The sequence below is a fragment of the Mauremys mutica genome, chromosome 5, assembly GCF_020497125.1.
Source record: "Mauremys mutica isolate MM-2020 ecotype Southern chromosome 5, ASM2049712v1, whole genome shotgun sequence".
Lineage (NCBI taxonomy): Eukaryota > Metazoa > Chordata > Testudines > Geoemydidae > Mauremys > Mauremys mutica.
The window spans coordinates 88,956,761-88,981,297 of NC_059076.1; the positions used below are offsets into that span (position 1 = coordinate 88,956,761).

The window sequence follows — 24,537 nt, forward strand, 5'->3', positions numbered from 1 at the left end:
ATCAAGGGGTTTGGAGAGCAGGAGGGGGATCAGGGCTGGGGCAGGGGTTGGGGCGTGGGGAGAGGCTCAGGGGTGCAGGCTCTGAACTGTACTTACCTCAAGCAGCTTCCGGAAGCAGTGGCATGTCCCTTCTCTGGCTCCTATGCAGATGCTCTGCATGCTGCCCCATCGGCAGGCACCACCCCGGCAGCTCCCATTCAAGCGCGTAGGAGCCAGAGCGGGGTCATGCGGCTGCTTCCGGGAGCCGCGTGCTGTGGCCCCCGACCCAGCGTCCCAGCTGGAGTGCCGGAGCGGGGCAAGCCCCAGATCCCGCTCCCCAGCAGGAACTCATGGGCTGGCTTAAAATTGCCTGTATGCCATAGTTTGCCCCACGCTAAATAATCATAGCAATCACTTCTGAACTTCAAGTCTGAGCCTATAAAACTATAATTAACACACTAATTATGGCCTTAGTGTGTGGGTGTTTTTGTTTTTGTTTTTATTAATTGGCTGACTCTTATTTTCAGTGAATTTCATTCAGAGTGATGTGTATGAATACTGAAGAACAACCGTGCCGGATTCCACAATCTATCTAGTTACTAGTCAGTTACTGTGACACTACCTAGCATAGTGGTCTCCAATCGTTTTGAATTTAAAGGCTCACTTTTTGAATTTAAAGGCAACCCGGGATCTGCCCCGCCCCTTTCCCAAAGCCCTGCCCCACTCACTCCATCCTCCCACCCCGTCTCTCCATCACTCGCTCTCCCCCACCCTCACTCACTTTCACTGGGCTGGGGTAGGGGGTTGGGATTTGGGAGGAGGTGTGGACTCTGGGCTGGAGCTGAGGGGTTTGCAGTGTGGGAGGAGGCTCTGGGCTGAGCCTGGGGAAGCGGGTTGGGTACAGGAGGGGGTGAGGGGTGTAAACCCTGGGAGGGAGTTTGGGTGCAGGGGGGGCTCTGGGCTGGAGCAGAGTGCTGGGGTGCAGGAGGGGGTGCAGGCTCTGGGAGGAGTTCAGGGCTGGAGCAGAGTGTTGGGGTGCAGGAGATGGTACAGGGTACTGGCTCTGGGGGTGCTGGCCCTGGGAGGGGGTTGTCAGGGCTGAGGCTTGGGATACAGGAAGGGGTTCAGAGTGCTCCTTGCCTACCTTGGCCAACGCTCCCCTGTGGCCTTTGGGGGGGTGGGGTGCTGCACATGGCTCCATGCACTGCCCCTTTCTGCAAGCACCACCCCCATTGGCCACAGCTCCCTGTTCCCAGGCAATGGGAGTTGTGGGGGTGGTGCTTGCAGGCAGGAGCAACACACGGAGGGAGACCCCTGCCCTCTGGGGCTACGCTGGCTGCTTCCAGGAGCAGCATGGGGCTGGGGAAGGCAGGGAGCCTGTCTTAGCGGCAGCCCCACTGTGCCAATGAAGATCGCAATTGACTGGGATATCCTCTAGGCTTGACCAGTCGATCGCAATTGACCAGTTGGTGATCACTGATCTAGCACATGGATATGACACCATGATTAATAATAACCATACACTACACTTATGAGCACAGACTTGGGCACTATTGCTCTGATACTGCAAAGATTTAGGCACATGCATATCTTTGAAATGTAAATACTACCACTGAAAACAAATTCTATTCAAGTTAATTACACGCCTAAGTCTGTGCAGGATCATAGCCATAATCTTCACAATAATTGGGGGTAAATAATATATGAGAGAACTATAATTAAACAGTTGTACAAATAACTTATTGCAAATTACTTATTAAACATTGTATTCTCAGACTTGAAGATCCCAAGGTGTTCTCATGTTGATACACAGGGAGATATCCACATAAGGATAAACTTATTAATATTATCTTCAAGTATCTACATAAGTATTGATGCTGCATCAGCTTTTAAAACTCTAGTCATAAGAGGAAATTTCATTTCCTTTTCTTAATAAGAGGAAGCAAAGGTATTATATAACTACAGTTTTCAGGTTTTACGGAAAAGAAAGAGGCTGCATAAGTCAATTCTCCTTCCATTGAGACTAAAGGTAAAAAACATCTTTTAATTATTGCTCACATTTTCATCCTTTTTTAATGAGAAAGGGGAAAGTCCTAAAAATACATTTCTCCCCTCAGTGTTAAAAAGGCATCTCTATTACAGCTCAGCTTCTTCTTCAGCTAATAGAAAAATGTTATATATAATGTAGGATTCAAGGGAAGTTAAATATCCAGTGAGATCAGCAAAGAAAGGCATAGTATTCTATCTTTGAATAAATTTTGGAAATCTCCATTATTTTTGTGAAAGCATTTTCTTCCTAAACAGAATATCTTACTTTGTACTTTTAGTAATATTTTAAAATTAATAAATTGTGTCATGCTGGGTAGATTGTCAAACATAGTTATTGTAATGTATCAAATTGCTGGACTGCAGATCAAACATTTCTAGACATTTCTAACTGTATACAATAGTCCCCCTTTAAAAATCAGCATTACTAACTGTTATTTATTCTTATTTGTTAAGCACCATCCAGTTACCACAGAGTGCCATCTCAAATACCATAGTTTCCTCCTAAACATAGAATAGGAAATAATTTTGTGCTAGATGTTGGACAATGTTGGCTTTTAATAGTAACCTCTGTGCTTGGTGTTACATTGTTAGTGCGGGGAAAGAAATGTGAAAGGCAGAGTGAATGTAGGAAATGCACATACAGCTTTATAGGATATGAAATGAAATGTCTACTTTCAATGTAGGATAGCAAAACAAAAATGGCATTTTCTTCCATCCATGCAAATGGGATATATAATTTTTATCTAGTTCACAAAGCACACTATCAAGTAATTTCTGACTTGTATACATGTAACTAGCATAGTAAATCATAAATGAAATTTCTTATGGTTTCCTGCACTAAAACATCATCAAACTGCTTTAAAAAAATCAAAATTGTTGTGGATAATCAACATGCAAACTATTAAATATTGTAATCTGGATTTTTAGTAACCCAAGCCCAAAGTTTACAATACTCTTAGTTCCTCAAAACTTTCCCTTCCATCTGTTCTCTCATTAGTGTTCTCACTGATAATCTCCCTCACCTCACAAATAGAAATAAATAAAAGATTGAGTCTACTCTTCTCACTTCCAATAAATATAGGTATCATCAATGTTTCAAGTGAACTTTTACAGTGAAGTTAGATGTCAGTGATTTTTTTTCTTTTCTTTTCTTTTTGAAGAAACTTGGAAAGCCTTTCAAAAGGATTAGCTTAATCTAAAACAAGTTAAGCTCTGACTTCTGCAATATTTTTCAGAGTTGTTTAATACTTTTCATCTCATTTACTTTTGGGCTCCTGTTCATATACTGATTGTATTGTTGATATGCTTCACTTTTGCTGGGAGTGGGCTTCGTTATAGATTATACGTGCTCAGCAGACATTTAAGTTCTTTACCTGTAATTGGAAATTCCTCACCCAGTCAGTTGTGGTAGCAGAAAAGATAAGTAATCTCAGTTGAAACCTTTTTTATTAGATCTATCTTGTATCCAGTTGTAGTATTTAATTATATCAATTCAGGATTAAATTTAGAAAGGGATAATTTAATGCAGTTGAATTACTGCAGGAGCTAAGAAAGTAAACTCATGTGTGGTTTCATTTGAATATTTCTGAGCAGGTTATCATTTCAGCACTGACTTCTGAATAATGCACTACAGTTTTAAGATATCAGGAATATTTCTCTTAGAAATAAAGAAGTTTAGTACATATTAAAATACAATTACCTGGGTCCATCACATGCAAGTTCTTTAACCCTATATTTAGTTCCCCAAGACTCATCAATACAATGAAATTTCACTGCCACAAAAGAAGAAATGACATTTTCTGGTCCCCATAACAGCTCTCTGGGCACTGGCATGTCTGGGTGTTAGAAGATATTATGTTAATATACTAATGTCCTATGAAAACTTTGATTAACGTTCTATTTACTGTAGATCAAAATTAAAAATGATTTTTGGTCTCATCAGAGTTCCTAACTGATTCATGTCCAAATTGCAGAATCATCACTATACAAATGGGCATAAATACTAATCTTTTTTTTTTTTAAAGAGACATACTTTGGATAGATTTTAAGGGGTTTCTATAACTTAACAATCACTAATGATATTAGCTGTATAAGGAGAAGGTAGCTATGTGTGTGATCAAATATCCTGTTTCAGGGTGTATGACATTTGCTTGCAACTGTCAGGGGGGAACCTTCCCTCATTATACAAAATTTCACAGTTGCCTCAGGCCACTAGGGATAATGGTAGTGTCCTCCTTTGTAAAATACTTTGAGATCTAAAGCTTTGATCTAGCAGAGGTGAATAACCCATAACATTCTATTAGAAGAAGAGAACTACCATTTTGGGGGTATGTTCTCATTCAGTTAGAGCGTAAGAATTCAGTGAACTCAAGTACATGCATAAATACTTTCCTGAGTTGGGGCCTTAATGTTTGATTAAGCTGTTATTTGTGAAAAAATATTTACGTAAAAGAGATTTAAAATATTTATGGACTATTTTAGCCTTTGACATTCAAAATATGGCAAGTTGTGAGGAAGATCATTCAGCTGGAATTTTCTGCACAGACCGGCATTTTGATTGCGTCAAATTTGAAACCCTGTCTGAGAAAGCATTGCTTCCACTACGTAAGTACTTCGCATGAATAGAATGATTCCCTGCTAATTCCTACATCATCAGAGAATTACACTTATTATTTAAAAGATTTCAATAGAAAATGATACACTTCTTCCTAGATGATTTTCCTTTTGAAACGACACATTACTTATTTTATATTGACTATGTTACTCACTTAGGATGAAATTCATCTTCACCTTTTAAGTCCTATATGAACATTTAGTCATCTGCCTATTGTGGCTGTGTGGAGATGCTCTTACATATCCAATGGCCAAATGGTATGGAGGGATTGAAATCTTTATTTCAGCCCCAAAGCTTCCAGGAGTCAATCTGGCTCATGGCACAACTTAGATCAGCCCTTTCCTTGAGGGTATTCTATATAATGCCCCTTCTCAATGGCCCCACAGGGTCTGTTCCATACCCTGGGAATGTATTGGCCACGCCTCCTCCCCTCATCATTCTCGCTCTATTGGAGCCAGGAATAGATGACTCAGCTCTAAGACAGCCATGTAATTTTCCATGCTGGGGGAATTCTCAGTTGCTCACTTAACAAGACTTTATGGCCTGTTTGGACAGTCAGCAAAGCCAGAATCTGAAATCTGGTCCTGTGTATCAAAATATTTGCCCTTTAAAAAAGGCAATTATATTTAGATACTAAAACATTGGAGGTACCTGAAATTCCTGCAATCTAGTTTGGTATGTGTCTGCTACCCCAATTCCTAAAATTAGAGAAACATATTATTTTCTTTCAAAAAGCAACAATTATTCCAAAAGGCTTTTTCAATGCAATATCCAACTGTAAAATAACAAAAAACTGAAACCAAAACCCTGTTAACTTGCCTCTTGTAATTTAGTCATTGTAATATAAATTATAAATACAAATATCCTTGAGGGATTTCATGAAGAGAACTATAACACCAGATATTTGATATGGGAGAGTTGAAAAAAATGAAAGCAAAGTTTAAACTTGATAACCAGACATACATTTACTTTTAGTCTCTCTCTTACCTCTCATACTGCCATATTTCTTGAATCCATTGCAATAGCATTCAATAGTTAGTGTAGTTTAAAATTGAGAAATAAGTGAGGGCTATTCACTTATCTTTCCTTTATATACTTCTGTTTAAAAAGAAATCCTGTTTCAGCTAACAGTGTCACACAATGTTACCAGCTTTCATAGGGTAATTTCAGCATCCCAGATTTTGCCTACGCCCCCAAGAAAAACTCATAAAGAGGAGCTTTTTCTGAGGAAAGTATCTAATGATCTCCTCACTAACTTCCTCTCAATTCTTCCATTAGGGCCTGGAGTTTATTTCTCTGTGGAATACATCAGCCCCTCAAACCAGGCAGATCTGGAGGGTGGATATCTGCACGAGTCCCGGCTTATCCACCTGGGGGCCATTTGCCTCTGTACTGGACAGGCCTCTAGTGCCATCCCTTGTTCCTCCTACCAGAGTGTGCCCCGGATGTAGCTTCTTTCTCGGCCCTTTTTCCCCCAGAGAGGAAAGATAATACAGCACCAGGATGTATTATATGTTCTTCCTTAGGTCAATTAAGGGGGGAACAATGATGGCACTTTAACATCAAGAACTGAGGGTGGGGGAGGAGGAAGGTGAGTACGGGAAGGAGAAATCTCAGAAGAAAACTGGAGTCAGAAGAGTGCTTGATCTAGTAGCGAGAACCAGAGGACAAATCTACCTTTCTTAGTGATCTTGGTGACCACTAGTCCTACTGTGAGAATTGGCATTATTTTTTATTATTCAAATCACTGGTGCTTATCAACTGTAAAACATGTTTCCTGAAGTATTTTTATTATTTAATTAATAGCCCATGATTATTTTAAAGTTTTTTTTAGGGGGTTCAACATTTCTTAATATCAAGAAAAATTACAGTGTAATACTATATATTCAGGCTCCTTCTGTAGTCTATTCAGGCAAAATTCCCATTATTTTCAATGGGAATCTTGCCTGAGTAGGGGCTATGTGGTTGAACCCTCTATGTCTAATTCTTTGCAGGTCCAAAAAAGGTCCCAGATATTCAAGGAAAACAGAAATGTTTTATGTTTGCCCTCAGTGTTCTCTATCTCCTTCTGTTTGCCATTGTCTTCGTAATCATCAGACTAGCAGGTAAACATTTCTATTTATTATACCAAAGGAAACAAACAGGAATGGGTCATCTTAAACAAGAGATTTAGTAAAGCATGATTATGCCTGGAATGATTTTTACATCAGTGAAGAGCTAAAGTATGACTTAGGATTTGAATGCGCAGGGTATACTAGGGTCAAATTTAATGCAGTGATGGTTAATGCTCCTGGATCAACTAAGCCCCAGCAGTTGTGTCCATCCACCCATATTTGTCACTGCTCCAGAAAAACAATGCTGCCTTCTTTGTGCACTAGACTAGATATACTGGTTGTCATGTTTGCCTTTCTCTGCCTCCCTTGAGAACCAACCTTCATTTCCTCTGGGAGCACCATTGAGTAATTCCTTCAGGTGAAAATCCAAAGCTAATTCAAACTGGAAATAAGACACAAAGTTAACCATTGACACTGCCTAATGAAGGAAGCTGTAAATTCATCATAACTTGGAGATTTGAAATGGAGTCTGGATGTCTGTCTAAAAGACATGCTCTAGTTCCATCACAAATTATTGGGCTTGATAGTTTTCACATATGTAGCTAAATAAATAAATAAATTCCCTCCACTGAAGAAATTGTTGGGCAGTAAATTCTATGATCTGTCCTATGTAGCAAGTCTGACTAGATGATCAATGTGGCTCTTCAGGCCTTAAAATGTACTAATCACATCTAACAGAAAGCTGTCAGTTATGAGCCCTCTGATTGTTCATGAACATTGTTTCAAAGTACAATAGTAACACTCTGCTGTTGCATGGAGTTCCATGCTGCTTACGGGTGGTCATTTGTGCTGACACAGAGCCATTGACTTCCATGGAGGCACCACATGAGTGAAGAATCCACCAACATAGAGCTCCTTACAGGACTGGGGCATTTTTTCTGTACATAAAAACCACTCCCCCGTGTAAGGTTAAAGATCATTAAAATTCTTTCCTTGCTGGAGCTGTCTTATGTTAAAATAATGTCTGTTTCGTAGTACATGCTTCCCAAATTTTACAGTGATATTTTACTCTCTCTCTTTCAGAAAGGTTCTTTACTGCTGAATAAACATATCCCTTGTATATGTTTCAAGTAACTGGCTTTTTGTATCGCTAATAAGGCAAAGCTACATCTTCCTGAAAACATTCCATTAATATGTAAATAACTGAACTCCTTTGTGTAATGATTGGGGCCTGATCCGAAGACCATTGAAGTTAATGGAAATAAACCATTGACTTTGGATAAAGCCCTGAAAAGAAACAGTCAAAGTAAATATATCCTTTAGGAATCACAAATAAAGATACTGAAAGATTAAAAGTGTGTGGGTTGGACAGAACTGTGAAAAGCACAAGACAATATAAATGGAACACCAAAATTGTCATTTATTGAGTTTTGTGGCAAAAAATCTGTGCAAATCTTTAATCGATATTGACAGATTAAATAAAATAGCCTACAGTACATCTTAATTAAATCCTGAGTACAGAAAGGCATTCAAATGTTCTTTGCTACAAGAAATACTCTTTTATTATACTCATTTCTTTTTATGATACACTTAATAGATTTTTACCATTATGACTATTGTAATTTTCTTTTTACCAATTAAAATGGGACTTTCTAAGAACTGACAAGAAAATAAAAATTATCTAGCATCCAGATCTGCATTGCATTTTGTTCCCCATATACAGTATATCATGATGCAACACAGAGACAGTGGGAACGTTCATATCAAAGTGCTTTGCTCTCCCTGTCCCATGAGGAGTCCAAAGAAGCATATTGGCAGATCAGCCACAGATAGACTGGCCTGTATCAGGAGTAATGTAGTCCCATCAGGAAGTGTGCCCCAAAGCGGAGCATGCGAGATGGAGGGACCCAGAACAACAGCTACCATGAGGCACCACAGTGGCTCAGGTGGATACAGAAGTAAATGTCAACCTGACTCTAAAAAAGAAAAAATGATTTTCCCAGTGGAATATTTTGCCAAAATCAGTCTTTTCCCACAGAAAATTTAAATGTGGACGAAATCTATTTTTTCCAATGGGAAAATAGTTAGTTCTAAATTTTTCAACAAGCCCCAATTGTCATGATGAAACATTATGATTCAGTGTCACCAAGAGATGACTGAAAAATCATTTAAAAATCCAAAAATTAGGGGACCAGAAGGAAGAACTGGTGTCTTGAATTTTCTCCAGAAAAACTTGTTAAAAAATCAAAATTTGAAAAATGTCAAACAGCTGTAGTCATGTAGTAATGCAATCCACAATGAAACTATTGCCAAATCAGGTCAGGATGCTGCACTATGTTTACTTTGAGGCTCTCTGGAACTCCATTTTATGCAATATCTCCTCTCTTTTTTCTCCCTCCCCCACTTCTCCCATCACCCCAGATACTGAGAGAAATACAGCAATATCCCACTAACATCAGACCAGTTACTCAGTATCCTTCTGAAACCTCACGTGTATCATGGGAAGAGCTTTAGCCTTTCTGTCTGGGACCATGAAGAGAGAGGGGAGCCCTGGTCAGGCTCTTGCTCTCCACAAGTATCACATTTGGTATTATAAGTGCTGGTCTAGGACTGCAAGCTGAATATCTTCACTGCAACACCTGCCCTCCCCTCCCCAATAGCCTGAAGCATGAGAGAGAAAGAATCAAACCCAGTTTGCTGGATGGCAGCACAGGCACTAACCACTTACCCGGGGCACTTGTCTCATATTGCTTGGAAATGTACAATACATGTTTCCATACAGATTTGGGAGAAATCACTTTAGCAACTGCTACAACCTGCAATAACAGTTTTCATACATATGTTTACAGTCAAGTTTCTTTCTCAGTTGGGCAAATGTGCCTGGGGAGAGAGTCACAAGAGTGGAACTGAGAAGATATAGTTCACAAAAAATATTTAAATCCCCCCACAGTCAGTTAGTGTAGGCGCTATTTACTTTCTCTCCAATGAGGCTGTTATTTCCTGATTCATGTATGGTCACACAGAGCCATTAGACTAGATTAACCACTGGTGTAACTCCACTAAGGTCAATGAAGTTACATCAGGGATACATTTGGCTGAACATGTTTACAGTGCTTGGATGCAGGGCCTTGAACCAACCACTGAAAATCTGGAATCTCTCTGCAGTCCTATTCAACGAAATCAAAGCTACATTTCCAGTAAAAAGCTTTTAAAGGAAACACAAAGGAAATAGTTACAAACAAGCTACTTTTAATGTTGACATTGATTGATCGGAAAATGTTTCATTTCATGTAAACTACAATCACTGATTATTATGCAGACAAAATTTCTAAAAATGGGAGTATTTTTTTCAGTTTGCATTAGCACCCATTTCACCAACAATACAGAACCCACTGTGTCTGCATGGCATGAATAATAAGCATGTGTCAGTTTATCTGCATCTAGAATTAAGTTGTGGAACTTGTCTCCAATGAAATAGATGCTGAAAAATCAGCCTGCCCCTTTATATCTCTTCAGAATTGTTCTGAGAAGTAGAGAGATGACACAATACATAGAGGATTTAACTCTGCCCCATCATGTATCACATAAGGCACTTAACACTTGTGGCCATTAATTTACTCTCCCACAAGTTTACCAGTGGGGGTAAAAATAAAAAAGATCCTAGAAGTGTGCAGTACTGAGCAGCTGTGAATGTCTCAGAAACATCTCATCACAACAAACATTAATTGGCTCCCCTGTTGGCCATCCTATCGAGAGACTGAATGAATTTAAAGATTAACGTAGTCTTTCCTTGATAGAAGTGGTCTTTCTAGACCATCACAGAGAAAACTGGTGTGCAGTACTGGCAAATTTGTATGCAACTGCCTAGGCTGTATATATTCTTTGAATAAATAAAAGACTTCAAATCGCTAGCGGTTAATCCAGCACCTTTCAAAAACACTAACTTCACCAAAAGAGTCATTATCAGTGGCTGCTTTAAAATATATGTCAGATTTGAAAAGCAAAATCTATATTCAGAAGAGAAGAGCTCCATTTAAGGACTAAGACAAGCTCTATGTGTTAATTACGTCTATTCTTGTTTTTTTCAAGCATCCAAATTATGCAAGCCACTTCACCGAAACAAGTAGAGATGTGGAGGAAATCCCGGCCCCATTGAAATCAATGGGGGTTTTGTCATATTTTTATCCATGGTCTCTACCCCAAGGCTCAAGGACAAACTTTTAAAATGTAGGTGGTTAACGTTAGCCACTTAAATAAATTTCACTGATTTTTTTTCCAGTCAGGGCCAGCTCCAAGCACCAGCCGACCAAGCACGTGCTTGGGGCTGCACCTTGGGGCAGGGCGGCGCTCAGTTTTTTGGTTTTTTTTGGTTCGTCAGGCCAGCGCTGCAGATTTTTTTTTTGGTTTGGCGGTGTGGCACTTGAGGGGGCGGGAACTGGTGTGGCGCTCAGAGGGGGGTGGGGGCTTGGGGCAGCACGGTGCTCCATAGTGGGGGCGGGGGCTTGGCACAGCACGGGGCTCTGAGGGGGGCAGGACTTAGGGTGGCATGGCACTCAGGGGGCGGGGGCTGGCGCGGCACTCGGAGGCGGGACGGGGGGCGCAGCGGGAGGGTGGGGACTTGACGCTCGCGGAGGGGGTACGGCAGGGCGGCGCTCTTCTTTTTTGCTTGGGGTGGCAAAAAAGTTAGAACCAGCCCTGTTTCCAGTGAGCAGTTCTCATAATTTCATAGATTTTAAGACCAGAAGGGATCGTTAGATCATCAAGGCTGACCCCTGTGTGCATGTCATTGAATTTCATACAGTTACTCTTGTATTGAATCCAATAAGTTGTGTTTGACTAAAGCATATCTTCCAGAAAAGCATCCAGTCTTGGTTTCTCCATTGTTTGATGTGTTCAAATCACCACTTTCCTTGGTAGTTTCTTTCAGTGGTTAATCACTTTGAAAAATATTGTGCCTTATGAATTTGGACATCGCAAGTGAGTGTCCTATCAGACTGTAAAATCTTTCTCTCTCTCAGTCCCTCCTGTTGAAGCTGTTCCATTTTGTATAATGATTAAATATTAATTGGACCAGAGAAAGAGAGAAACACTCTGGCAGGGGTGTCAAAACCAGGGGGACTAAAGGGTCCATGCCGGCTCATTTTTTAATATGGGCATAATTTGGGGGGCAGGTGGCCATGTTGCCCCTCAAAACTGCAAGCCTGAGGCAAGTGCAGTGTAGTGTAGCCAAAGACTGCGCTTCACAGCAGGGGAGCTGATGATCACAGTACCAACCTCTTCACAGTGGGGGAACTGAGGTGGGTCTTAGTCGCCCCTTATAATGAGGCATGGTCCCTCTTAATGGCCCCGGTCCTGCTCCTCCTCTTTGCCCCGATCCTCTGCCCCCTGGCCAGGCTGGAAGCTGGAGCTGGACCATGATAAGAGCTGCACAGGGAGCCTAGGCCTCTATGGGGAGCCCTGGACCCTCCACCTCTCCTGGGCGGGGGGTTGGTGGGCCTGAGAGCAGCCGGTGGGTCTGAGAGCAGCCCCTGGCCCATGTCCCTGCCCCCAGGGCACACTACCCAGGGCAGGGTGGCCTGAGCTCCCTGGTGGGTTATTACCATGGCCCTGTGTGGAGGTCCTTGCAGGATAGAGGTTTAAGAACAAGTACAAAACTATAAATTAGGTCACTGATGGGCAAAAATAGATAGAGGGAAAGGACCAGGGTAACAATAAGATCACACTCAGAAAGGTCCGTGTGGTTTTCTTACAATACAGTTTATTTAAATTTTTTATCATCTCACATGCCATGCCAATTCTGTGGGAACAAAGTAATTTTAACCCATAATACATGGAATGCTAAGGTCCTGGATAACTTCTTTAAGAACAAATTATACAGTCTTGATACTTAATCTATTGATTTCATTATCTCAGAACCCTGTGTGATTAAATAATTGAAGAACTTAGCAATAACAGTTGTATTTTCACTTGGAACTTTATTCAGTTCATGTATCCGAGATGGAAAAGAACCTGAAGAATGACACTAACCTAGTTAGTGAGAATAACATACAACGGTGCTTCAATGGAGATTCTCCTGGCAAAGCAAGAGAAGGAAGAGAAGAGCAGAGAAAAATCATCATCGCTCACACTGAAGCTTTACATCAAATTGCCAAAGAGATTTCAGAGCTGAAAACTAACCTTCACCAAAAGTCAGAGCATTTCCGAAATCTAAGCACAGCAACTGAACAAAAGCTCTGGGAGGCTGGCCTTCAGATTAACACCTCAGCCTTAGCAATGCAAGTTTTTCGGAGGCTGATAGAAGATATTCAGAACTCATTTAGGTTTCTGAATTTGACATTAGCTGATGTTCAGTCTGCTGCAGAAGACAGGAACAATAAATACACAGGAGTGTTCCTTAAACAGCAAGAGGTAGGAAGCTACACTGATTTTGTCACAAGATTTAAGGCATTGATAGGATCCCCCATCCACCGGCAAAGAAAAGGTATTAGCTTTGCCTTGTAGATGGTCAGATTGTTGTTCTTATGACTTATTTTGAAATACATTTTCAGAAGGGCAGAGGGAACAGCTTTTCTTTCTGCAAGTGCAATTTATACCTACAAAATTCGTTCTCATATTTTTGCAACAGGAAAATGAACTACATATGCAAATCAGACAACCTAGACCTCTTTCTACTTACCTGATTTGCACCTGACCATGAGATAATTAGTGAAATTATCCTAATTTTCATCCACAAAAGGAAGGATGCCCTTTTGAAAAATCGCCCTGTCCCAAAAAGATCATGTTGGTGGGTTAACATTTTGTTCATTTACTTACATCCCAATGGGATTTAGGCTTTAAAAATCCTGCTAGGCATCTATCTGCATCTTTAGGTGCATAAATAAATACCTTTGAAAATCTGTCCCTTAGGAGAGTAAGTCTCATTGAAAGTCAATGGGACATAGCTTTCTAAATGCCTAAATCACTTTTGTAAATGAGACGTAGGTTGTGAAGTAGAGCTTTGCAAATAACTGATGGAAAATTTAAAAAAAAATACATTTCAGGTTCAACCAAAATGAAACTGTTTTAAAATTTTTGGCAAACTGAAAATTTGAAATAATATATATTTGGGGGCAAACAAAACATATTATTTGACCTGAAAGGAAGAATCTTGCTTCATTTTCAAGCTTTTAAAAAGTTTTTTAAAATAAAAGTGAATTAAATTTCAAAGTGAAAAGTCATTTCAAATAAAAAAAATAAACATTTTGTTTAAAAAATGTCAGAACAAGATTTTTTTTTCAGAACTTTTGTTTGTTTTTTCAGCTGAGATAATTCAGTGAAATGGACTTGAATTCACTAAATGTTTCAGTCAATCCAAATCTGCATGTTTCAGAGGAAAAAAAGTATTGGCCAAAAAATTTCATCCAATTCTACTTCCAAGTTACTTAGGCAGTTTGGAAAAAATGTACCCAGAGACTCTTACTAGTGACTATAGTCCTGTACACTAGTCAATATAATAAACAATCAGACATTGACTATTTCTTTTAGACAAATATAATGTACCCTTCTTTCTGCAGCAAGTTTTCAAGCATAACCATGCACGTACTGTACTTAACTAAATGTTAAAAACCAAGGACCACATTCTAAACTAGTCATTCACACATGTGCAAAATGAATGCAAAATTATAATGGTAACACTTCACAATCACTTTCCGCTTCCTGGGCAAAAACCTCAGCTGGCCAAGATACATTCAGTGCAACTAAACAGTGGGTGGGGCTTTAAGGCAGCTTTTCATTCCTTCTGTTCAAGAGCCTCCCAGGAGAATGAGCTGATCCCTAGCATAACTTAAAGCAGCTGAGGATCACAAGGACATAGAGGGTATGTCTATGCTGCCTTTAAAAAACACAGCTGGCCTGTGCCAGCTGACTTAGGTTCATGAGACTTGGGCTAAGGGGCTGTTTAACTGTGGTGTAGACATTCAGATTCGCGCTTGAGATGAATCTCTAGGACCTTATGAGGTGGGAGGGTCCCAAAGCTTGGAGCCCAAACATCTACACCACAATTAAATAGTCCCTTAGCCTGAGCCCCTTAACCTGAGTCAGCTGGCTCAGGCCAGCCGCAAGTGTTTAATTGCAGTGTAGACATACTCAAAGACTCCCTTTTCCCCAAAAGAGTAGGGATGGCATAGAGCTGCTCTGCTTAAAAAAAAAAAAGTACTACTCTACATGAGTGAGGCTGGAAGAACTGAGCCCTAGTTTTATATGGCATTTTGCGAGCTAGACAGACCTCAATGGGAGCAGAGTAAGGCCAATACTGAGCACTTCTGAATCCCATCCACCTTGCATTGTGTATCTTGGCCACCTCCGTCAAGTTGGAAAGAATCTGACATAGTCTACTAAGAGTTTGTAATAATTTGGTAATGTTCTAGGGAAGACTAACCTGATTTCTAGTAACTGAACAACACTGTATTCACACAAGAAATCCTGAACTGCCAGAAAGTATTATTTGAGTTTTAATGCATTTTAATATCTTAATATCAATAAGGGGCACAAACTTGTGAAACCTTGCTCAGGGGAGTGGTCTTTTCTCACTGGCATAATTGATTTACTCCCAGTCAGATTCTTTTCTCACTTTTCTTTATTTGCCAAGTCTATCCCAAACAATATAAAAAAAATTAAAAGGGATTACTCAAATGAGTAAAGTCTTGGACCATCAGTGTTAGAATGAAATACCTAACGATGCTAATATATTTTTACAGGCTATCACAAACCTGTGGGATCATTGGTACAACACATCAGCAACCATTGTTACCATAAAACAACAACAAAGCAATCTGGAGCAGGACATTAAAGGTGAAGTGAAACTTTTGAATAATATCACAAATGACCACAGATTAAAAGACTGGGAGCACTCAGTAGCATTAAGGAATATTACATTAGTGCAAGGTAATTTCTGGTGGTTCTTGTAATGAGACTAGGTTAAAAATATTTAAAAGTTATCATAAGCGGCAAGAAAGGACAGGGTTTAAACAGATAAGGGAAGCTGTCACTGTAACTGCTGATCCTGTACGTGCTGTGGTGGTAAATAGAGGACATATTTCTCAAGCAATGTCAATTCCCATAGATTCCAATCCTGCAAACACTTATTCATGAATTTAGGGTTATGCTCATTTGTGTTTACAGGCTCAAGTAGGTAATAATTATTAGCAAGATTAGAATTACTGTAGCAAAACAGAACAATGGTCCATCTAATCCAGTCTCCTGATTCCAGCAGTGGCTTCATATTTGCCGAATGAGGCAATACTACTTTATAGGGGTAAATTCATTCCTCACCCTTGCTGATGAACCCTGAAGCATGAGCATTGCTAAGCCTTAAGCTGATTCATGAGATGCTATTATTTATATAAATGTCTATTCTTTTTGAGAAGCTCACTGATTTGCCATTGTGTTACTCCAGTTTTACATATGTGCAAGTCCTTTGATTTCAATGGTGTTACAACAAGAAAAAGCTGGAACATCACTTTGATGAGTTAGGCTCATAGATTGCTGAAGGACAGATTCTGCACTGAGAACTTCATGTACTAACTCCTGAAACTTGGCAGAAACCCTTTGACTTCAATGGAGATCCACCCACATGATCTTCAATGCAGGATAATGACCTAAATGTCATTCTTTCTGACTATTTGCCAAAGGAATTAAATGTCCAGGACTGTCTGGATTTTTTTCTCAATTTTATACTTAATTATCTTTCAGAGAGCATTAGTCTTGAAAAAAATGGAAAGTTATACAATTAAATTGGTAGATTAAAAATGCAATTATAGGCACACATTGGACTGCACATTCCTTTAACTTTACTTCCCATAACTCCAAATGAAGATGGTGAGGATAATTGTCACATCAGGTCTATAGGCTGATTGTTCTTGAGAGAGACAATTAATGTGAAAAAGCTAGAAAATTATCAAGAAGTAAATGAAAGCATGATCAGACAACAAGCAGAAAAAATAAACATTTTTCGAGACTATTTTCTCATGAGATGCAGGGCCAGCTCCAGACCCCAGCGCACCAAGCGCGCGCTTGGGGCGGCATTTTGCCGGGAGGGCAGCAGGCGGCTCCAGCGGACCTCCCGCAGAAATGCCTGCAGGGGGTCCGCTGGTCCCGCGGCTCTGGTGGAGCATCCGCAGGCATGCCTGCAGGAGGTCCACCAGAGCCGCAGGACCAGCGGACCCTCCGCAGACACGTCTGCAGGAGGTCCCCCGGAGCCGCGGGAGCGGCGACCGCCAGAACTCACCCCGTGGCGCGCCGCCCTGCTTGGGGCAGCGGAATTCCTAGAGCTGCCCCTGATGAGATGAAACTTTATTTTCAAATTCTCACTGAAACAAAAGGAAAATACTTTAAATTTTTCAGTTTAAAAAAAAATCCAAATCTCTATTTCATGTTTCTTGTTGTAACAAAACCACCTATTATGGTGTAACACTCACATGAATAATATACAATGTACCCATCTAATGGTAATGTTTAGAATTGCAGATGTTTTGCATTGCTCTGGTTGGTTATGTCAAATGACATAACAAGGTCCTGCAATGATGTTGACACTGTTAGAGAATTAAAGAAATTAGACTGGTTCTTATTGGAACCAGTGTGAGAATGTGCGTTTGACATTGCAAGCTGCAGGTTCACAATAGCAAACTGCAGGGTTGATTTAGTCTTCAAAAACAGAGAAAATAAACCTAAACAGAAGTAAAGGTATGTGTATATTATGGAGCAACATATATATATTATTGCAGTTGATTTACACAAAGTATCAGATTTTACACTGAAAACATATGATAAAAAAATAATTATCTTCCCCATTCTTTGACAGCTGAGCAGTTTATACTTTTAGAAAGAAACCTGACCATTTACAGTGGAGTAAAATGTGTTTCAAAGATCGTGTAGTTGTTTTCCTCCTTTTTATTATATCCTTTCTGTTGAATTCTTTAGGCATTATTCTAATAAATACATTCTTATATGTTGCTTTGAATATTGCTATGAAAGTGCACTTTTTCACTCAATTGCATAAAGTAGCTATGCTGTTTCATTTTCATCCTCTTCCCTCACCTTTAGTTCCTTTCCTGTGCATTCCACCCAAACATGACCACCTGTGTTTCAGGAATTAAGGTTTAAAAACTCCAACCTCTAGGTCTTTGGTTAAGCGTCCTAAATGGGGGCTATACTTAGTTCACTTGCATGCAGTAGTATCCCTATCAATATTATGGTGTTTGAACCACCACAATGACAGATTGATCTTTTTCTGAATACTGCTAATGAAAAATGATAAGCCTATCCTTTCACATATGTAAGAAATTCATGATTTACAGTAACAGTGTATCATGTCCAATTCTTTTAAAGGTGGCATGCGAGCTGATTTTCAGTGGCACTCACACTGCCTGGGTCCTGGCCACTTGTCTGGGGGGCTCTGCATTTTAATTTAATTTTAAATTAAGCTTCTTAAACATTTTAAAAACCTTATTTACTTTACATACAACAATAGTTTAGTTATATATTATAGACATAGAAAGAGACCTTCTGAAAACATTAAAATGTATTACTGGCACATGAAACCTTAAATTAGAATGAATAAATGAAGACTCGGCACACCACTTCTGAAAAGTTGCTAACCCCTGGTGTAGAAGGAGCTCATGGGCTAAGAGGTACGTTGGCTGTCATATAATGAATAATACTGGGAACAAGGTACACGTAATGGATACTCAGAAAGTCACGTTTACAATCATGTGCAGAGCCAGGTAAAAGGTTATTTGATCGAATCTAAACCCTACTGTACAGAAAAGATTTGCTTTAAATTCAGAAAATATGAACCATTCTATATGGATCTAGTTCATATTAGCTTGCTGAACAATCTTCCCAGCTGCCTAATAACTGGTGCACCCAGGCTGATAACTGTATGTTGGTGGTATCGATGGCATACTGAACACTTGACTTTGCTTATTTTTTTGTTTTAGATGAAGACAAATCATTTCATTTTAAAAACACAAAAAAAACCAAAAATTGCCAATAGGCTACGGGGTGTGTGTGTGTGTGTGTGTGTGTGTGTGTGTGTGTGTTTAAAAGAAAACCCAACAGATTCTGAGAAATATACTAAATAAATATCAGATAGACTCTAGTTGGATTCTATTTCTCTAGTAATATGGTGTACTGGAATAGATCTGTTTCAGCTCACTGAATGTGAATTTAAATGCTGAGTAGAATACAAATTCACTTTAACCTTTGCTGTCAGCAACTCTATGTAGTTTATTTGTATGTTGTCTTGGTTTTTACCATTTTTCTATATGCTTTATTTGCTAAAATCTATAGCATAATTAATACACTTTAGAAATTAAAGAAGATAAAGGGAAAGATTATTCCCTTCTAAAAGAATAAGAGAGGACAGTGAATAAAATAATTGACTATTAATTCCTCATAAGTACAGGGCCGCCCAGAGGATTCTGCCCAGTGCAGCCCGGTCTTCGGTGGTAATTCGGCGGCGGGGGCCCCCCTGCCGCGGGTCTTTGGGGCACTTCGGCGGTGGGTCCCGGAACGGAAGGGCCCCCCGCCGTCAAAGACCGAGCTGAACTTCGACGGCGGGTCCCGCTCCGTCTTCGGTGGTAATTCGCCATCGGGGGGTCCTTCCGCCCTGGAGCGGAAGGACCCTCCCGCCGGCGAAGACCGGGAGTGAAGAAGCTCCTGCGCCCGGCCCCGCAAGAATTTTCCGGGCCCCCCAGAGCGAGTGAGGGACCCCGCTCCAGGGGCCCCGAAAAACTCTCGTGGGGGCCCCTGTGGGGCTCGGGGCCTGGGGCAAATTGCCCCTCTTGCCCCTCCCTCTGGGCGGCCCTGCATAAGTATCACAAAAACCCTGGGTAGTGTTTCAAAGCAAGGACTGTATACAGGATGATGTGATTTTTACCTTGCATATTGTCTCATGAAGCTAGAAAAAGCCCAAATATGTAGCACTAAATTATTTTCATCATCTTTGATTACGTAAACCTCTATCCATCCTTGATCAATGTATTGACCAGTACAAGTTTAATTAGAAAAACAATTTGTTTTCAATGAAAAGCAGGAGTTTGGTTCCTGACTGTCCTTCTGATCATTTTGCTTAAGAAACCAATGCATCAGCTGAGTTTTAAATTAGAAAGCCTATCTATGGGGATGCCTTGTCCTTGAATATTCTGCCAGATGAGCTTTATCCTGAAGAGTCAGTCTACTTGACTGCACCTCTGTGGATCTTGACTATAGTGCATTAATGTCATAAGCCAGGGAAGTAACCAGTATTATATCAAAGTCCACAACCTTTGCTATTATGAAGGATCAGCATTTCCATTATAAACTACTATCATCAAAGCTTTATAACTCAACCATAAAAGCTCAGTGTGTGTTACAACTTGCAAGTGGTTTTATCTTGGGAGCATCTTCTTCAGCTGTTCCTAAACTATAAATTTGCAAAATGAAAAGCACCAACATTTTACCTCTTGTTTTTGTTTGTTTTTTTGGAAGATGAGGGGCAAGAGAAAAGAGATTCTTGTAAATGAAGAGTGAAAATGAACTTTTTAAGCCTCTTAAATGGGGAGGGAGGCGCAGAGTTATCTGGTGGTTTGCACAGGTAAAAAACATTAAAGAAGAAGGAAATTATAGAAACAAGCATGGTTGTAAACTAATGACCAGAAATGGCTATACTGCAGTCTGAAACAGCAGGCAAGTCTGATACAAACACCGAGAAGATTATAAGGTGATAAGTAACAGTCAGCATGGATTTGTCAAAAAGAAATCATGTCAAACCAGCCTGATAGCTTTCTCTGACAGTGTAACAAGCCTTGTGGATTGAGGGGGGAGGAAGCGGTAGATGTGGTATATCTTGACTTTAGTAAGGCTTCTGATACTGTCTTGCATGACCTTTTCATAAACAAACTAGGGAAATACAACCTAGATGGAGCTACTATAAGGTGGGTGCATAACTCGATGGAAAACCTTTCCCAGAGAATAGTTATCAGTGATTCACAGTTGAGTTGGAAGGGCATATCCAGTGGGGTCCCATAGGGATCAGTTCTGGGTCTGGTTCCACTCAATATCTTCATCAGTGATTTAGATAATAGAGAGTACACAACAGTGAATTTGGCCTGTAATATTCAGACTTGCACTAATTCATTTCTCTGGTTTTGCTAGGTTTTCCTAGAGCCAAAGAGGAGGCTGGACAACAAGGTCAGCCTGGAAATCCTGAACAAAAAGGATCAAAGGGAATTCCAGGTATAGTGACCATAGCAAGCAATTAATAACACTATAGACAAGACATTCAAGTTGAGAAATTTGTCCTGCCTGATTTTGAAATGATCCCAGCAGAACTGTTTGATAAGATCAGACCTAATCATTAATCTCAAAAATCTTTCTCTTCTCAGGATGGATGGCAATGCTCAAATAACTAAGGCCCTTAATTGCACAATGTTTTCCCCTCCTCTAGTCAACTATAAACTATAAAGTACTATAAAAAGAAAGATCAGGGGGCATACTCCAGCCCTGAGCCATCTGATTTACACCACTCTGGAAGCACAAAGTGGGTAGAAGGCTAACTTAAACAGCTATTTGGGGATTTCCTCAATGTAGGACCCCTGTACGACAACTGACCCCTTCTTGACTTTTGTGTAAGGGGCATATCAGCGATGTGACTATGGAAAACAGTTGTGGCTATAACTACTGTGTGTTTCAGTCGTTCCAAACTGCTGGAACATTCCTTGGAGTGCACTAGAGCTAGATGCCACTTAGGGCTTGTCAATACAGTGTGTTAGTCCTCACCAGTGATGTGTAAATTCTAGTCCATGCAATCATGTCATGCACTATTTGACCCATGTGGACCCTGCTGGCACGCACTAAAAGTTCCCATGTACACATTAAAGTAGCCGTTTTTTACAAACAGTACTGTGTTAACCTGCACTAGGGAACTTTTAGTGTGTGTCAGAAGGGTCCACCTAGGGCAGTGAGTATGCTACACATTGGTGTGTACTAGAATTTATACCCCACTGGTGCAGATTAACACATCATGTAGACAAGCCCTTAGAGCATCCCTGAGACCACTCTAAATTGTACTAAGGTCAGAACCAGCTCTCAACTAGCCGTAGTTATAGAGTGGAATATATCCATTAATGTCCCCACTCTGCTCCTTTCCACACATACAGCGCTCAGATGCAGCTGAAGACTGTTGTAGATGCAACATTTTGAGTTATAGGTATTGCTTCAGACCTTGAACACATTTACATTTTATCTCCTTCTAAAATGCAGACATGACAGGTGGACCTCCAAAGATCTTGCTTGTTTCCTTTCTGTTTTGAGTAGTTCAGATGCTTACCCAAAGTTTCTGAAGTCTAATTTTTCTCTCTTTCCACATTCAACATCTTTTACCCTTTTGTCCAATCAAAGCATTCTGCATTATTTCTCTCTAGTGATGCATTCTACTGACTCTTAATTTGATCACTTTTGACTCCTAACAGACACCCCCTGATACCTCAGCTTCTTCTTAGGCGAAGCATATATATGTTAAAGGAGCCCACACTCTCCTTTAATTTACACTTTCTTTTGACTTCCTGCCGATTTCACCAACATAAACTCTCTGACATGTGAAACAAGAGTGTGTAGCTAGAGCTAAGGGAGTCTAGCAGTACATGGTAGTCTGAGCGAGAGCCAAGAAGTCTCTGTTACACCATCTTATTCAGCACTTCTGAATTTAGTCCCATATGTTTTTAAAAAAAAATATTTCTAGGGGATTTCTGAGCTTTTTTTAACTCACTCCCAGCTTAAAGGCAGCATTTTAAAATTTGAAAATTGACAGCCAAATCTGGACTGGTGCCTTTAACTTGATAAAAAGGCTTTTAGAGAGCTGTGAAACACAGCTTTAAAAAGTGACTGCATAGGTCATTTTGGAAAGAGAGTCCAAATATGGAATGAAGAAAGCAGAGACTTTCTTTATACTAACATTGAGTGAAAGAACAAAGCAAATTCAGCACATCTCAGCAGTACTGTCAATACATTCTGCTATTATGTATTTTAGCTATAGTTTTGTTTCTGAGCTAAATTTGCCATTCTACAACATGGCTTAAAATGACATTTTAAAGCTGGGAAAATGTTTCTTTTTTAACTAAAACATATAATTAACATTATATGGTACGGTTTAATTAACATCTGTGGTACGGTTTGGGTGCTCAGCCTGAGAGCTTTGAATATGTACTTGAGTTTCGTTGCTCTTGTTCCCTATATCTCTATTTTTTTCTTCAAGATAGCCACTGTCAGTCTCTGTTGTTGCATTTTCTAGATATGTAACTTTCCCTCATTTTTATTTACGATGTCATTCCAACAATTTGATGCAGTTTAATGATACAACTACTTGACAGCAGCATTGTACCAATATATTTACAGTAATGCACTCTTCTTGTACCTGAAATATGTTTTTGTTGGATGAAAATAAGATACATAGCAAACAGGAGCAGCCTCCCTGGAAATATGAGCTACACTAGTCCCTGGTAGGGAAGGGAACACAAATGTGATATCTTGAATCTCAGGACAAGTCTAGGAGGTAGATTGTTGCTGTTAAGCCAACATGGATGGGGCTGGTTAAAAAGGCATACCTCTCAGTGGGTGCTCCCAAAGGTATTGCGCCTGAGGCAGGCCCAATGTCCTCAAAAGAATGCACCAGAGCAGTGTCTGCTACATCCTTAGAAAATAGGTGGCATGCACTCCCCACCTCTACATGGGCCTATCTCCATTAGACGGTGCTTAATGTGGACCAGGACCACAGCTCTGCCTTCAACTTGCTTTTCCCCCTTTTGGAGGCTCAGGGAACACAAGGGTTGAGATTGTGCATTTCCTGTATGTGGACACAAGAGGAAGAGGGCTTCTTGCACTCTGTTACCAATCCCTTACACTCCTGCTTAGAACCAGCCAGAGTCTAGCTTCATTTAGTGAAAGAAGAATTTGTAATCATATTTTAATGATGGCCCTTTACCTCCAAATAGAGGAAAATAGATAGCAAGTGTAGTGTAGTATGTGCTACATGATTGTATTCTTGGATTTCTGACATATTTCAGCTAATTTTGGGGGTCAGCTTATTTTTTTTATTTTAGGCTACATCTACACAATGAGTTGGGATGTGATTTCCCCTGCTTGGGTACACATCTCATTGAGTATAATTAGTAGCGTAGCCACAGTAGCATGGGCAGCAGAGGCACGGCTTAGCCATGTTGAATACAAACCAGTGGGTACGTACTCAGCATGGCTAACCCTAACCATCCCCTGCTGCTACCTGTGTTACTGTGACTACACTGCTATTTATGCTTGCACCAGCTCAATGAGAGCTCTAATATGTATGTATTCTAACTGAATGATGAAACAAAGGCATTACCTGAAACCACTGCAAGTTGTTTTTTCAGAACAGAGCTGTGGTACAAGTAGACATCTTCTGGCACCTATGCAATTTATGTGAAAATGCTAATGGTTCATAAAGCTTTGCTAATCCTTGTCTTCATGTTGCTGCAAATTGCTAAAAAATCAAATCTAGCAAAAAAAAAGCAGTTTTTGCATGCAAAAACTATCTCCTTTCCTCTTAAAACCCCCTTCTAAACACCATGTAGAAATTACCCAAGGCCTAAGAAGGTCTGAGAGGGCTGGATTACAGCACAGGCACTACAAGCATGTCCTTGGGGCTTCTGGAGTCATGTGATGACATCAGTATCTAAACTTTCTTTTAAAAATGTTATACTTCTAACCCTTATCTAGTGGTGTAACTCCACTGCTGCAAACACTCCCCAACCCCAGTACTGACAAGCCTTCAGGGAGACATCACTGCATTGC

The 24,537-nt window shown here is 40.2% G+C and overlaps 1 protein-coding gene across 2 annotated transcripts in view; it reads left to right on the forward strand.

Moving 5' to 3' along the window:
* The first annotated feature begins 1,954 nt into the window (after positions 1-1,954).
* MSR1 (macrophage scavenger receptor 1) overlaps positions 1,955-24,537 on the forward strand; it is a 37,237-nt gene continuing 14,654 nt past the window's right edge. For both annotated transcript variants that reach the window (XM_045019121.1, XM_045019122.1), the window contains exons 1-6: positions 1,955-2,008; positions 4,510-4,632; positions 6,637-6,747; positions 12,680-13,104; positions 15,432-15,525; positions 20,869-20,949. In XM_045019121.1, the coding sequence (XP_044875056.1) occupies positions 4,527-4,632; positions 6,637-6,747; positions 12,680-13,104; positions 15,432-15,525; positions 20,869-20,949 (817 nt within the window). In that variant the 5' untranslated portion in view covers positions 1,955-2,008; positions 4,510-4,526. The remainder of the gene's footprint in view (positions 2,009-4,509; positions 4,633-6,636; positions 6,748-12,679; positions 13,105-15,431; positions 15,526-20,868; positions 20,950-24,537) is intronic.